Source organism: Motacilla alba, chromosome 5 (assembly GCF_015832195.1).
Source record: "Motacilla alba alba isolate MOTALB_02 chromosome 5, Motacilla_alba_V1.0_pri, whole genome shotgun sequence".
In the NCBI taxonomy this organism is placed as follows: Eukaryota; Metazoa; Chordata; class Aves; order Passeriformes; family Motacillidae; genus Motacilla; species Motacilla alba.
In genome coordinates, this window is record NC_052020.1 from 34848 (window position 1) to 47143 (window position 12296).

General features: G+C 39.9%; 1 protein-coding gene across 1 annotated transcript; it reads left to right on the forward strand.

Moving 5' to 3' along the window:
- The first annotated feature begins 5765 nt into the window (after window positions 1-5765).
- Window positions 5766-8626, forward strand: PTH (parathyroid hormone). Its single transcript, XM_038139685.1, has 3 exons — window positions 5766-5830; window positions 7192-7282; window positions 8365-8626. The coding sequence occupies exons 2-3, from the start codon at window positions 7197-7199 to the stop codon at window positions 8624-8626; spliced, it is 348 nt and encodes a 115-aa protein (XP_037995613.1). The 5' UTR covers window positions 5766-5830; window positions 7192-7196.
- The last annotated feature ends 3670 nt before the right edge of the window (window positions 8627-12296 follow it).

Genomic DNA, 12296 nt, shown 5'->3' on the forward strand with positions numbered 1-12296 from the left:
GAAAAAGTACATTAAGAGATTATAATGAAGAAACTTCAGGTCAACATATATATCTATGGAGTTAATTTTTGATAAGTATTCACCTAGAAGGTTTCACTTAAAGGGGTTTATTTCTGGGGCAAGGTCCTTAATGTATAACATAAAGCATTTTATTTGCTGCAATTTATAGCTGAAATAATGAAAAGCTTTGCATTAAATGCAACATATTTTTCATTCTTAGTATCACCATTATTAGAGGGTCTGCATCTCCTGCATAGCACAGTATTTTCTTTCAGAACCCAAACAATGATTTATGCCAGTTCTGTGTGTTTATGAGTTTTTCAGCAGCCTGTGGACTAAGATATTTTCAAGATAGTCACTGGATTGCAGGAAAGGTCTGAAATATCATCCTTCTTTCGTGAATCACACTCATCATTCCCATGAGATTTCATCAGGCTCCAGACTGCTTGCTTGGGTGCTATCTGCTCATCTGCAGTGGCTGCAAAAATAGGGGAATATAAACTTGAGCTATCTTTTCAGGAGGAAGGATAGAAAAATACATGGCTACCTGCATAAAACCTGTTGTCCTTCTGTTTTATCCTGTATCATCCTGAGTCTTCATGATTCTTTTATGCAGAGCTGGCACAATCATTCGTACACTAGTTTTGGTAGGTCAAACCTGACACTTGCAGGTATCAGCTGTTCCTAATATTAAATATTCAAACCTTTTTTAGTGGATGTCCTAAATGCTTTTTAAATGTTGATATTATAGAATGTGCATGTATATGTGATTGTGTGTGCAGATTTTTACTTAAGAAGAATTTTTACAGATTTTTCACTTCCTGAGTTCCAAAGTCTTCCCAGAGTGAAGTGCTTGAGGCTGGCTAAGGATTGTGAGTGGATTTTAGACTCATCCCTGTTTCAATATCAGATGCATTTCCTTCCAGGATTACTTGTGCTCCAAGAAGTGCTGTCCTGGTGTGGCTTGTCAGGGATGCCAGGGTGGTTTCAGGGATGACACAAAAGAGCCTGAGCCTTCATTAGAGCTCTGAGTGCTCTGCAATGCACTGGAAGGGGGCTCAGGCCTGCCCAAAGCACTCAGAGCCAGCAAGGGCCTGGAGGTATTCTGGCCTGTATATAGATGTGTGTGAGTATGCATGTGCATAATCCAGTTTGGTATTATCCCTAAAATCCAATGATCCAACAGCAGCTTTGAGTATTGTACTAGCTTCCTGTCTACTGGAAAAGGTAATAAAGTATTGTATTTTTCATTATAGCATTGCATTCAGCAGAGCATTGACAGCATGGGGTTTCAGTGCCATGAGGGCTGATATTTATTGATTACTGACCAGGGTGAAATAAATAACTTACCAGAACTTTAAAATCCAAATCAAAACCTAGACTTACGCTGACAATTCTAGAAATACTTACATATTCAGTGTACAGTTCACTAATAGAACTTTAAAAGTGTGCCAATATGTACTTGTTGGAACTAACTGTGGCTTTTCTTATTGTTCAGGATGCTCAACAGCATTTTTGTTACTGACCAGTGAAATATGTAGAGACTCAGAGGTAGCTCTCCCTCATGGCTTCCCTTGACAGCCATTTTAGCATTCCTCCAGGCTGCTCTGGGCTGCTTCACCAAGCTTCAGATTCTTCTCATGAGAGAGAGATGAGGTAAGCAGGAGCCTCCATCTGGTCTTCAAAAGAGCCACGTAATGCTCTGTGACATTCTAGGCAGCCATCCTACAGAGTGGCATGCAGAGAGCAAGCACTCCTGCATTCCTGATCCCACCAGCAAAGCCTGCCATGCCCGTGAGAGGTCAATAGGGAAGTTCTGGGATAAACTGGACATGGCTGAGTTACACTGAGGGCAAAAGGAAGTGTCCATTCATCACATGTGTTCCATTGAATTATTTAACTCTAGAAAGAATGTGGGTCATAGTTATCATGACAGTGCTCAGTCCATCTCCCCAGGTAAGCGAACTTGAAGTCAGGTGACTGGGACTAGAATCTGCCAGCCTCTGTTCCCTCTCTGATCTTTCTCTCAGTGATATTTGCAATTAATCCATCTTTGTCTGAATGTCCAGAGCCTAGGAAAAAAGTATTATCAGTATATACTTTAATCAGAAAGAAAACAGGGAGATTTGGGAATACTGTGATTCTCAAGTGAAAGATTTTATGTAACTGGAGAAAAGACATACCGGTAAGCAATTATGTCCAAATGCAGTTGCCAGTAGCTGCTAAAACCAAATTGTATGAAGACTGGACACAAACTACAACTGTGATAGGTGATCTTTTGAGAAATCCTTGTGCTGTTTTTTATCCAGTTGGAAACTGTCATGGCCCTGAAGCCTCATCTGGCTGCATGAACCCAAAACCCACCTGAAGATGCCCAACATTGCTTACATAAATTACTGAACATGCTGCTGTGGTATTTGAAAAGCCACAAATCTTGTCAATCAAATGAAGTTCTAATGAGTTTACTGACTGTCACTTGGGCTCTTCATTGTGTCAAGACAGAAACATTCCTGGGACACATTTAGAAAGTTGCCTCACCAATCATCCAGTGTGTCATCAATTACTTTGCTCTGCTCCCCTGCTCAATGACCTACTAATATTCTTTAAGCCATAGCTGCAGTTAGAAAGCATTTTATCTGGAGCTACCCTCTGGAACAAGCAGTGTGGGAAAAGCCTGCTGTTGGAAATAGCACTGCAGGAATCTCACTTCAGCATTGAAGCCTTAAATCTAGAGAATGGAGTATTCTGTAGGAATATTAATACACCAGATTACATCATTCATTTTGGAAAATGTGCTTTAGTCACTGAACAGTAGAATTGCTTTAGTCACTGAACAGTAGAATTCTAAAAAGTTTTGTGTCCTTTAACGACATTCCAGTGATGTACCTCAGTTTATGATGTACCTCAGTATGGGTTTAATTTCAAGATGCAGTATAATATTTTCCCATGACAAAATGAATAGAATATGCAAAAAAAGTTAATAATTCAGGATTTTTGCAATATAGTAGTTGTTCACCTAGCTGGCTGTAAAATCTGTCTCATTGCTTTCCCCCCGTTTTCAGCCCAGGAGTCTGATTACATCCGATGGCACAAATTCAATGTCAGTGGCACAGCAGCTGCAAACAAAGCAACACGGATTTCTTCATGCCCAATTGGTTCAGGTATCTGTACAATCTATAAGGGAAGGTCAGGGAAGGGTAGGTTGCTGGCTGATCAAGAAAAACTCTTGTCAGAGGAAAAGGCTGTGGTCAGCTCTTCCCTCCCACACTGTGGTTCCGGCACCTTTGGTTTTTCAGCCCTCTCCCTCACCCTCAGGAGTGCCATCCCCTGCCCTGTGTCTGTAATGCCTCCTGGCATGGAGAAGCCTTTCCTGTAATAAACTTTTGAGAATGTATTATTATATTGTCTCATGTCCATAGAGCATTCTGTGAGTTTATGTGAAGGTAGAAGAGAACACCCTACTCAGGCTTAGATCTAGCCTGAGAAAGTTTGCTGTTGTGCATGAAAAACAGTCACACATTTGAACTAAAATCTTCAAAATTTTTTGTGTTTCAGCCTCAAAAGGTGCCCATGCTCTCTTTGAAAACTCAGAATCCACTGTGTTTTCCCTCTTCTTATTCCGAGAGGAGCAAAAACTGTCTTCCATAGGTCAGGTCTCATTTGTAGGCACAAAGAATTCCTAAGGACCTGCAGATTTTTTCATCCATACTTTGCCTTTGTATTTATGTGCATAGTCTTATAACTACAAAATATCATTAAATGCCTTTCAAATGAAGAGGTAATATTTAATTTTTCTATCTTTTGTTTCTTTTTTGTGGCAGTGTCTATAAATTTGGGTAGTTTTAAGCCTCTTACTGAACAGCAGTTCAGTACTTGTTAGCCCTGGTTTCCTGGGATCAGCTCAGTAGTGCCCAAAAGAGATTATTAAATTATTGAATTATTAAAAGGATGCTTAAGGCAGGGAAAAATTTGAATCTGAACATGAATCATCCTCCGACTGAAACATTCAAGGAGCTCAATACCATTTTCAGCTCCTCATTAAACACTGGATACACTGTGTCCAAACAAAAGTGCAAACAATTACAGAGTGTGGTAAAAAAACTGCATTCACTTGGTCCATTATCTGCCATTCCCACATTTGATATGCCAAGTTTAGCAAACAGGGATGACATTGCATAACTTAGCAGCTGTATTTTCAAATAACATAATTTCTGGGTGTGAGGGAGAGTAATCCAAATCAAGTAAGTTATTTTTTCTGCCTGTAAAGCGATGCCCATTTTGAGCTGCCATGCAAAATTTCTTTTATTACCATCACAGGCTCTATTTGCTTACAAATAATGGGTACATACTGACTATTTTTATTTTTGTGTCTTCACTCTCCTGAAACAAACTGCATCTTTTTCAAGTAATCAAGTTATGCCATCTTTGCTTGAAATTTTACGTATGACCCATCACTACCTTTGAATAAAAATTACACTAAATTTTCTACCACTTGTCCCTTACTTAAGCCTTTGCTGTCACATGCTAAGGGTTCCATATGAATGCCAGGCCTCTGTAAAAAAATTACCTTGAGAGTTTCATTAAAGGTTTTGCATATGTTACAGTAAAATCTAAAAAAGAGAGCTTTCCATTACCAGCTCTGTGGAGACTTTAAAATCCTTGCCTGTTATGCCATTCCACTGTACATTTTTAGCCACAGTATGCCTAGGAATATCCTTTAGTAATAGTTTAGTCATATTTTAGCCTTCAGGTTAATATCCCGGTGTTCCCAGGAGATCCAAATCTCCTAATAAAACATATTCCCGTGAACCCCTGTAGGCTGCGTTTAAGGGAAGGATATTGCCAGCTGACAATATGATGCTGGAAGCTGTCTTTACTCTGTCTTCCTGGACTTGTTCAAGTCAATTGCTTCATTAATTCTCACTTTACTCACTAATCTGTAGACTGATGGAACCATGAGATCTCTAGAGCTTTTTGGAGTTTCTGGTTCTTCCCTCCCATTCCCCATGTAATTTTACAACTCTTTATGAGGTACAACAGGACCATAACATATGCTAAAAGCATTCATGTTAAAAGCAATAATATCATCCAAATTCTGGGTTAGAATGTGCAAATGCTAACTGGTTTTTGTTTGTGGATGCTTGCTTGAGTTTTTGGGGAGAAATACACTGGAAATCAGAAGAAGAATCTAACACAGGAAAAATACCTTGCAGCAAAAATAATCTTTATTCATGCACATGGGAAAATAGTGCTGATTTACACATTTCACTGCTTAGAAAGCAGGCAGAACCCTATATTTCTTTCCCAAAATTAATAAATTTTTATCTCAGCTGCTTCAAATGCCTTCATTCCACTTAGCACATTTGGGATATTCAGGGCCATTCACAGATATAGGTAAAACAGAGCAGTGAGGGTCTAGTACCATTTCAGCAACTTTTCAGTGGCACCAGCTCCTCATTAAAAACTTGACCCTCTTTCATTCTTGGGGCTTCTGCTCCTTACTAGTAAATAAACTTCATATCTGACCTGGAGTGACTATTCTTATTTCCCACAAATATTAAAAGTATTATCTTTCCAGTATTTTGTAAAAATATCCAGTTGTAATATTTCACTTGTAGATCATTTACTGTCTCATTCAAGTTTTACCTGCCTGCATTTAACAACTCAAAGTTTTCTTTGCAATTCCTTCCAACAGCTTCTGAGCTCACATTATCTTGGGCACAATTCTGAATTTAAAAGTCAAACTTCCTCCCAGCTTCCCAGGACTGACTTTCTGTTGAGGCCTCTCTACCCTGCAAATGAAATGTCAAATCAACGAAAGCATCTGAGGGTGGGTACATGAGGGTCAGGAGGGTGTGTGTGACAGTGACATCAACTGAGACAATAAAAGGGCTTCCAAGTTACTTAGAAGCTCTATTTTAAAGTTACATTTAAGGGGTCCACTAAACCAATTCAGTGGTCTTTAAATATACTTGACATCAAGAGACAGTCATTTGCTGACATACCCAAGCCAGAAATCTCTTAAACATTTTATCTGGTAAGTATACTCTACTTTTTTCCAAGTTCTCTGGAAGACTTATTAGAATATTTTGTCATTGATTCTTTACCCATTTTTATGTTAATTTCTTTTCAGACTATCTTAAAAAATAAGTGAATATTAGTAAGATCAAACTGTTCTGTTATCTGAACTAAATTTGTGAAATGAAAAAGTCAGAGAGAGAGAGTGAGTGAGAAATATCTTGAAGTGAATTCAAGTCCTGAATTTATAATCCTGGGTTAGATGGACTGCCAGGATCTCATTGATACTGTTATAAATGCTTTTCTGACCTAGAGCAAAGCTGCAGAAACTGTTGCAAAAAAAGGCATAGTGGAGTTTTATATCTCTTAGGCTTCAGTTACTCTGTATCAAATTTCTTAAGTGGTAACAAAAAGATGCCTTTTCTGCCTGCCAATACTGAAAATCCAGACTAGAAACTGATACTGGAACTGGGTTGCTTTTGCCTGTTGTAGCATCATCAGTGGTAAATATTTTCTAAATATTTATTCCAAATGGCAGTTCTGATGATGATGTAAAAATCAGAGGGGAATTCACACAAGAAATGCAGGATTATCCCTGACAAAATGAAGGGCATAATTTTGATTTTTCTTCTGTAACTCAATAGTGGCTGGGATAACTCAGTAGTGTTATGCCTCTGTGTCAAAATTGTCAGGGAAAGTGTCAGCCTCTTCATTCTAAAGAATATGCGAAATAGAGAAATATAGAAAGTTTTAGTCTATATTTTTTTTTCATTTGAATAGCTATACACAAGTATTTCACTGGACTTGAAGGCTACAAAGTCATAATGATAATGATGATGACAATAATAATAATATTGGAAGAACATGGTTCTTTTCACCCAATTATGGAAGAGATAGGTACCTAGATGATGACAATGATGATGATGCAGGGCAGCTAAAGCTGACCAAAATTCATGAAGTTGCCTAGGGAGTAACCATAAGTTGCTCACAAAATTAGTACTAGAAATACATCCTTCATTTCCATTCCTTGCTCTAACCTGTTTCACAAAGAAAGGTTTTTCAAAAACTCTTGTCTGATGTTTTTCAACTTTTTTTCCTAATTTAAATTTGTTTGGAACAAACAGAAATAACTTGAATTACAGACTTTATGTGTATTCATTTCTACCTTTGTAGACAAAATGACTTCTATAAGAAACCTGGTCCGGGCTGCAATCATTTTATGTGCCATGTGCTTTTTTACAACCTCAGATGGAAGACCAATGGTGTAAGTACACTTTCTCACACGGGGTGGCTTTTGCTGCTCCTGAGAACGTGGTGGTTTGTCTGTGAGTGCATGTGTGTAAGTTCTGTCCCTGTTTCGAACCCTGTGGCCAAGCTGGCCTAACTCTGTCCTCCAGAAAGAGCTCTAGAGATCTCAGATACTCTTAAGTGTATGTATATATTTTGAAAATAGGCAGCTGAGTAGAGGGATTAAAATAATGTAATTCTTCTCTTATTATTCAAATTGGATAAGCTCCATGTCTTGGGGGTCTACACAGGTGGGCATCTTTTGTACTGTAAGAATCTAGCTGTAACGCACACTTAGACACCAACATCCACCAGCTGAGATACAAATCCACAGGGAATCACGCTTCCTTAGCTCTAGTGATCACAGAAAACTACCACTGAATAAATGCCATTGTTTCATTGATCACTTACATAATATTATAAAAGCTCCTCTACAATAGCTGAACTAAGTTGTAGGAACAACAATGTCCCAAAACTGAACTGCTCCCCACGTGTGATGCCTTCTCACTGATATATCCACTACCAATAACAAATCACCCCCCACTCTGCCTCTATCACCAAAGGGGTACTGGGGACAGCCAAAGGTGATACAGAGACTCCATCATCAGAAGGCATGAAAAGACACTTTATTATCAGAAATCTACGTTCTTATTGAAACAATGGTGGACCTGAGACCTGATTGGCCTTTAGGAATCTTCTCTCACATTACTGGTGAACTGTGAATGATAGCACACTCTAGAGAGCCGTATCTATAAACAATGCTTACAGAAAGAGAGATAATAATTGTTTGGATTCTTTCGTCAAAGTTTCCTACAGCTTCTACACAGCTTCCCAGGATTTTCCTGGGAGAACCATGCCTCTCTCTGTTCAGAGGATATGTAATTACTACATCACTCTCTTCTCCAGATGTCATTCTATGCCTTACAGGTCAGCCAGGCAGCTCCTACAGTTATGTATTGTGATTCCTTACAAAAGTTCCCAAAGCTGGGCCTTTGAGCTGAGTTCTGGAACCCAAGAAGGGCTCCCATGGGCCTGTGTCTTTGCTTTTCTTTGCCGCAGGAGAAGGTCTGTGAGCGAGATGCAGCTGATGCATAACCTGGGCGAGCACCGGCACACGGTGGAGAGGCAGGACTGGCTGCAGATGAAGCTGCAGGACGTGCACAGTGCCCTGGAGGATGCTCGCACCCAGAGGCCTCGCAGCAAAGATGACATTGTGCTGGGCCGGAGGCTGCTCCCGGAGCACCTGCGGGCAGCAGCGCAGAAGAAATCCATGGATCTGGACAAGGCTTACATGGATGTCCTCTTCAAAACAAAGCCATAGTGAGAGCAGCCAGAGCGTGTGTCCGTCCACGTGAGCACATGTCTGTGTAGCATTGATCAAGTAGGGCATTTCATTCATATTTATTCCAGCTGCAGTAAGGATTAAAGGCTCTGTCCAAGGCTGTAGCCGAGTGAGACATTTCACAACCAAATAATAAAATGTATTTACAGTCTACCCAGGACCACTGCTGGGTACATTTTGGCTGATGTATTTTATAAGTTGCCAGCATAAAAGGAAAAAGAAGCCCAAATCAGTAAGAAAGCCATTTAAGGCCAGTTCTGCAACTCTTACATGGGCAGTATTTGTGTGTAATCACCAGGCCTGCTTGTACTGTTAACCAGGAGGGAATAAATGCAGGGGAGCCTGTCTCCAGAAAAGGGCCTAGGGTTAAACTTTGTTTAACTTTGTACTAATGGCAATACATAAATTAAACCCACATCTATTTTCAGAAGAAGGCTTAAAATCAGATGAACATTAATTACATAGCAACAGCTGCATGATAATAATTTAGGATTAAAGACTGCAAACAGAAAAGGAATAGGACAGGAAGGCAAAGCTTAAGATTAAAGTACAAAGGGATACAATTAAAACAAATTCTGAAGAATTTTGCAAAATACAGAAACAAAGGGAAGGTTTGATTACCTTCCCCTCCTCCAAAAGATGAAACCCTGTAATTAAATGCAGAAACGGTGGGAGCAGAGATGATAGCACATATGTAAGTCTGGCCCTAACTGTAGAACTGGGAAATGATTCTACACCAGGCAATTGCAACTGAAACAAAAAATCTTGTGATATATAATTTTTGTCCCTCATTTTCTCTATAAACTGTCTTTGAACTTCTGTATGTTGTGCTAGGCCTCATGTGTAATTTATTTGTGAGACCAGAGGCTCTCATGAATAAAATTACTCATTTCCGTAACCAATTTATTGTAGAATTGGGATCTCAGTTTTCCAGACCTCCAGAAGGAGAACCATTAACATACAGAAATCAACCTGGGAGAGGAACCATTAGCTGGAATACATTCAAACTCCAAGCAGGACTCAGAGAGAATTGTATAGGGAAAAATCAACTATGGCAATGATTTTAAAAAGCAGCAAATACAAAATGACTTTGCATGGTCTGTGCACACATGTGCTTAGGAGCCCCAGCCATTTCTGATGGATAAGAAGGTTTTCCCAGCAGGAATACTGGTGGGTGCCTCCACATTTGCCACTGGCAGAGCTCAGACCCAGACAAACTGCTGCTCTAAGCCCGAGTGGATGTTTCCGGGCTGGCTCTTATTTGTTTGTTTGATGTCTGGCACGCCTTGGGGAGCCTCACAAGCCCCTCCTCACTCCCCACAAATATAGATGCAAGCTGCTGAGGGCTAGAGATGTGTCTGTAAGCAGAGACCTGCAGCCCATCCTCTCGGCCATCCTTGCAGCAATGCAAAGGCCCTGATGCTGGGAGCAGATGGCTCAAGGGTTCTGTGCCGACTGTCTGGGTGTAGGATTGAGGCCTTAAGGTGCACTTTCTATTTATTCTTTAATCAGGCATCTGTGCTAACTTCAATAAATAAAATTGCATTTTTGTACCTATGTCTCACTGATATATTGCCAAATAAAGTGGACCAAAAGCTCTTGGACATTATTTTAAAGCATAAGAACTGACTGGCCTGTGACTGTTTGGATTTAATTTACAATTTGTGGTAGGACTATTAAGCCATTTAATTTTATGACAGCAGAATAAGCACAAAAAGTAATGATGAGAGTAATTTTTATTTTCCCTTCCATTCTTCCTGCGTACAAAATCGCAATGGTGGTTAAACAAAAAGTGTTTACCTAGCACAAACCTATTTATGTCCCCTTGCAATAATGACACACGCATAAACTATATAATCTTCAAGTGCCAAAATTATAACCTGTTTCGTTTTGATCTAAAAAAAAAATAAAATTCTATTCTCCAAACCACAATTCCTCCTAATCTTCAGCTGTCCAATAGATGAATGATGATTACAGAAATATTTAAACTTTCTGTACACATACAGTATGACTTGTCAGGACTAGAGACAACATAATGGCAGATTAATTAGCGCTAGGTAATGCCCATTAAAAAGAAGATGTAATATTAATATAATTACTTACTAATTATCTAGAAAGTAGATTTGTTATGGATTTTCAGCTTAAACTTTTGATCAGTGTAGCAGCAGTTAAAACAGCAAAAGGTTCAGTGTGGGGCAGAGGATGTTATCAAAAACATTTTAATACCAAAAAATGCAAAGATTCATCTTCACCTGGACAAATGCGCAATTTTGGTCATCTCTTTTTCATAGATTGAGGGGACCAGAAAGAGGATATATGATAATAAATGTCATAGTAATAAATTGTAACAACAGCAGTCAGAAAAGAAATAAAAGAGGCATGATAAAGGTATATCAAACAACCAGTCCAGATGTGGCCTCACGAGGGTCGAGCAGAGGGGCAGGATCACCTTGCTTTGTAATCTGACAAAGGGCTTTTCTGCCAAGTCCTGTGTCCTTGAAGGCCTACCCTGTGCAGATGCATGTTGACTGTACACACTTGTTTTTTATAGAATTCTCGGAGAAAATCAGTCGTGTCTCTCACCGGTGACTCATTGAAAAAAACCCACCAATATGAATATTGATCCCCAGGGGGAGCTAAACAGTAGTACATGGAAAATACCCCAACAAGCTCATTAAAATTTAGCAAGGCCGAAATCACAAGAAGTCAAACAGAAACAAGACAGATGGTGAAATCTGTAGGTAAAACCTCCTGCTGGCTGTTTGACTGATTTGTCTGACTGGCTATTTGACTGATTTGGCTTTCTAAGATGCTGCTGACCTTGCCTGCTGTAAATGCTTGTGTTTGGTGTTGCTTAGTTCACCACTGGGCATGTGGCATCTGACTCCTTGCCTTGTTTGCACATTCTGACAGCTTTTGTGCCAGCTGCTTGCCCCTCATTGTTCTGCTGCTGGCTTTCTAGAACTGGGTGGTTTGTCTCTCTGGCCATTGTTAAAGGACAGAAAAGATAATTCATTTAACAGATTCATGGTTTGCTCTCTGTTGTGGCAAAGCTGCCATCCTTTATGGGTTATTTGGATGTGGCACAAGTCCTTGCTCTCTTTCCCCCCCTTCCCCTCCTTTCCCCAATGTGCCTAAGGATTTCTAAAGTCCTTTCACCTGGTATGGAAGTCAAACATGCTTGTATTTAATGACGATGCATCACAGAATATTTTAGAAAAAAGAGAAATGTTTTCTTTAGATCTGAATCTATCTGGGGCTCCGTATTGAGTATTGCTCAGTATGGGGTTATTCTCCTTCCTCTGTGCCATGAGGAGTGGGAAGGGTTTAGTGCCACCTGTGACACTTCAGTACCTTGAGGGTGCCTGAACTGCAGGACAGGATAGTTCTCCTGGGGTCTTATGGAATGACAGCCACGTCGACTAATTGTATTCCTAAACAGACTGCAGATTACACAGACTCCGTATTTCCTCTAGGGCTGTACAAGCATAGAGTTGCAACTAAAATCAGGAATCAGTTTTTGGATGAAAGTTGAGATATCAGAGACGCCAGCTCACCTACATATAAACTGTATTATTTGGCAGCTGGCCCGCTATCATCCCCTCAGCGCTGCTCTTCAGGGGAGATGCCGGCCCCACAGAGGGAGCCC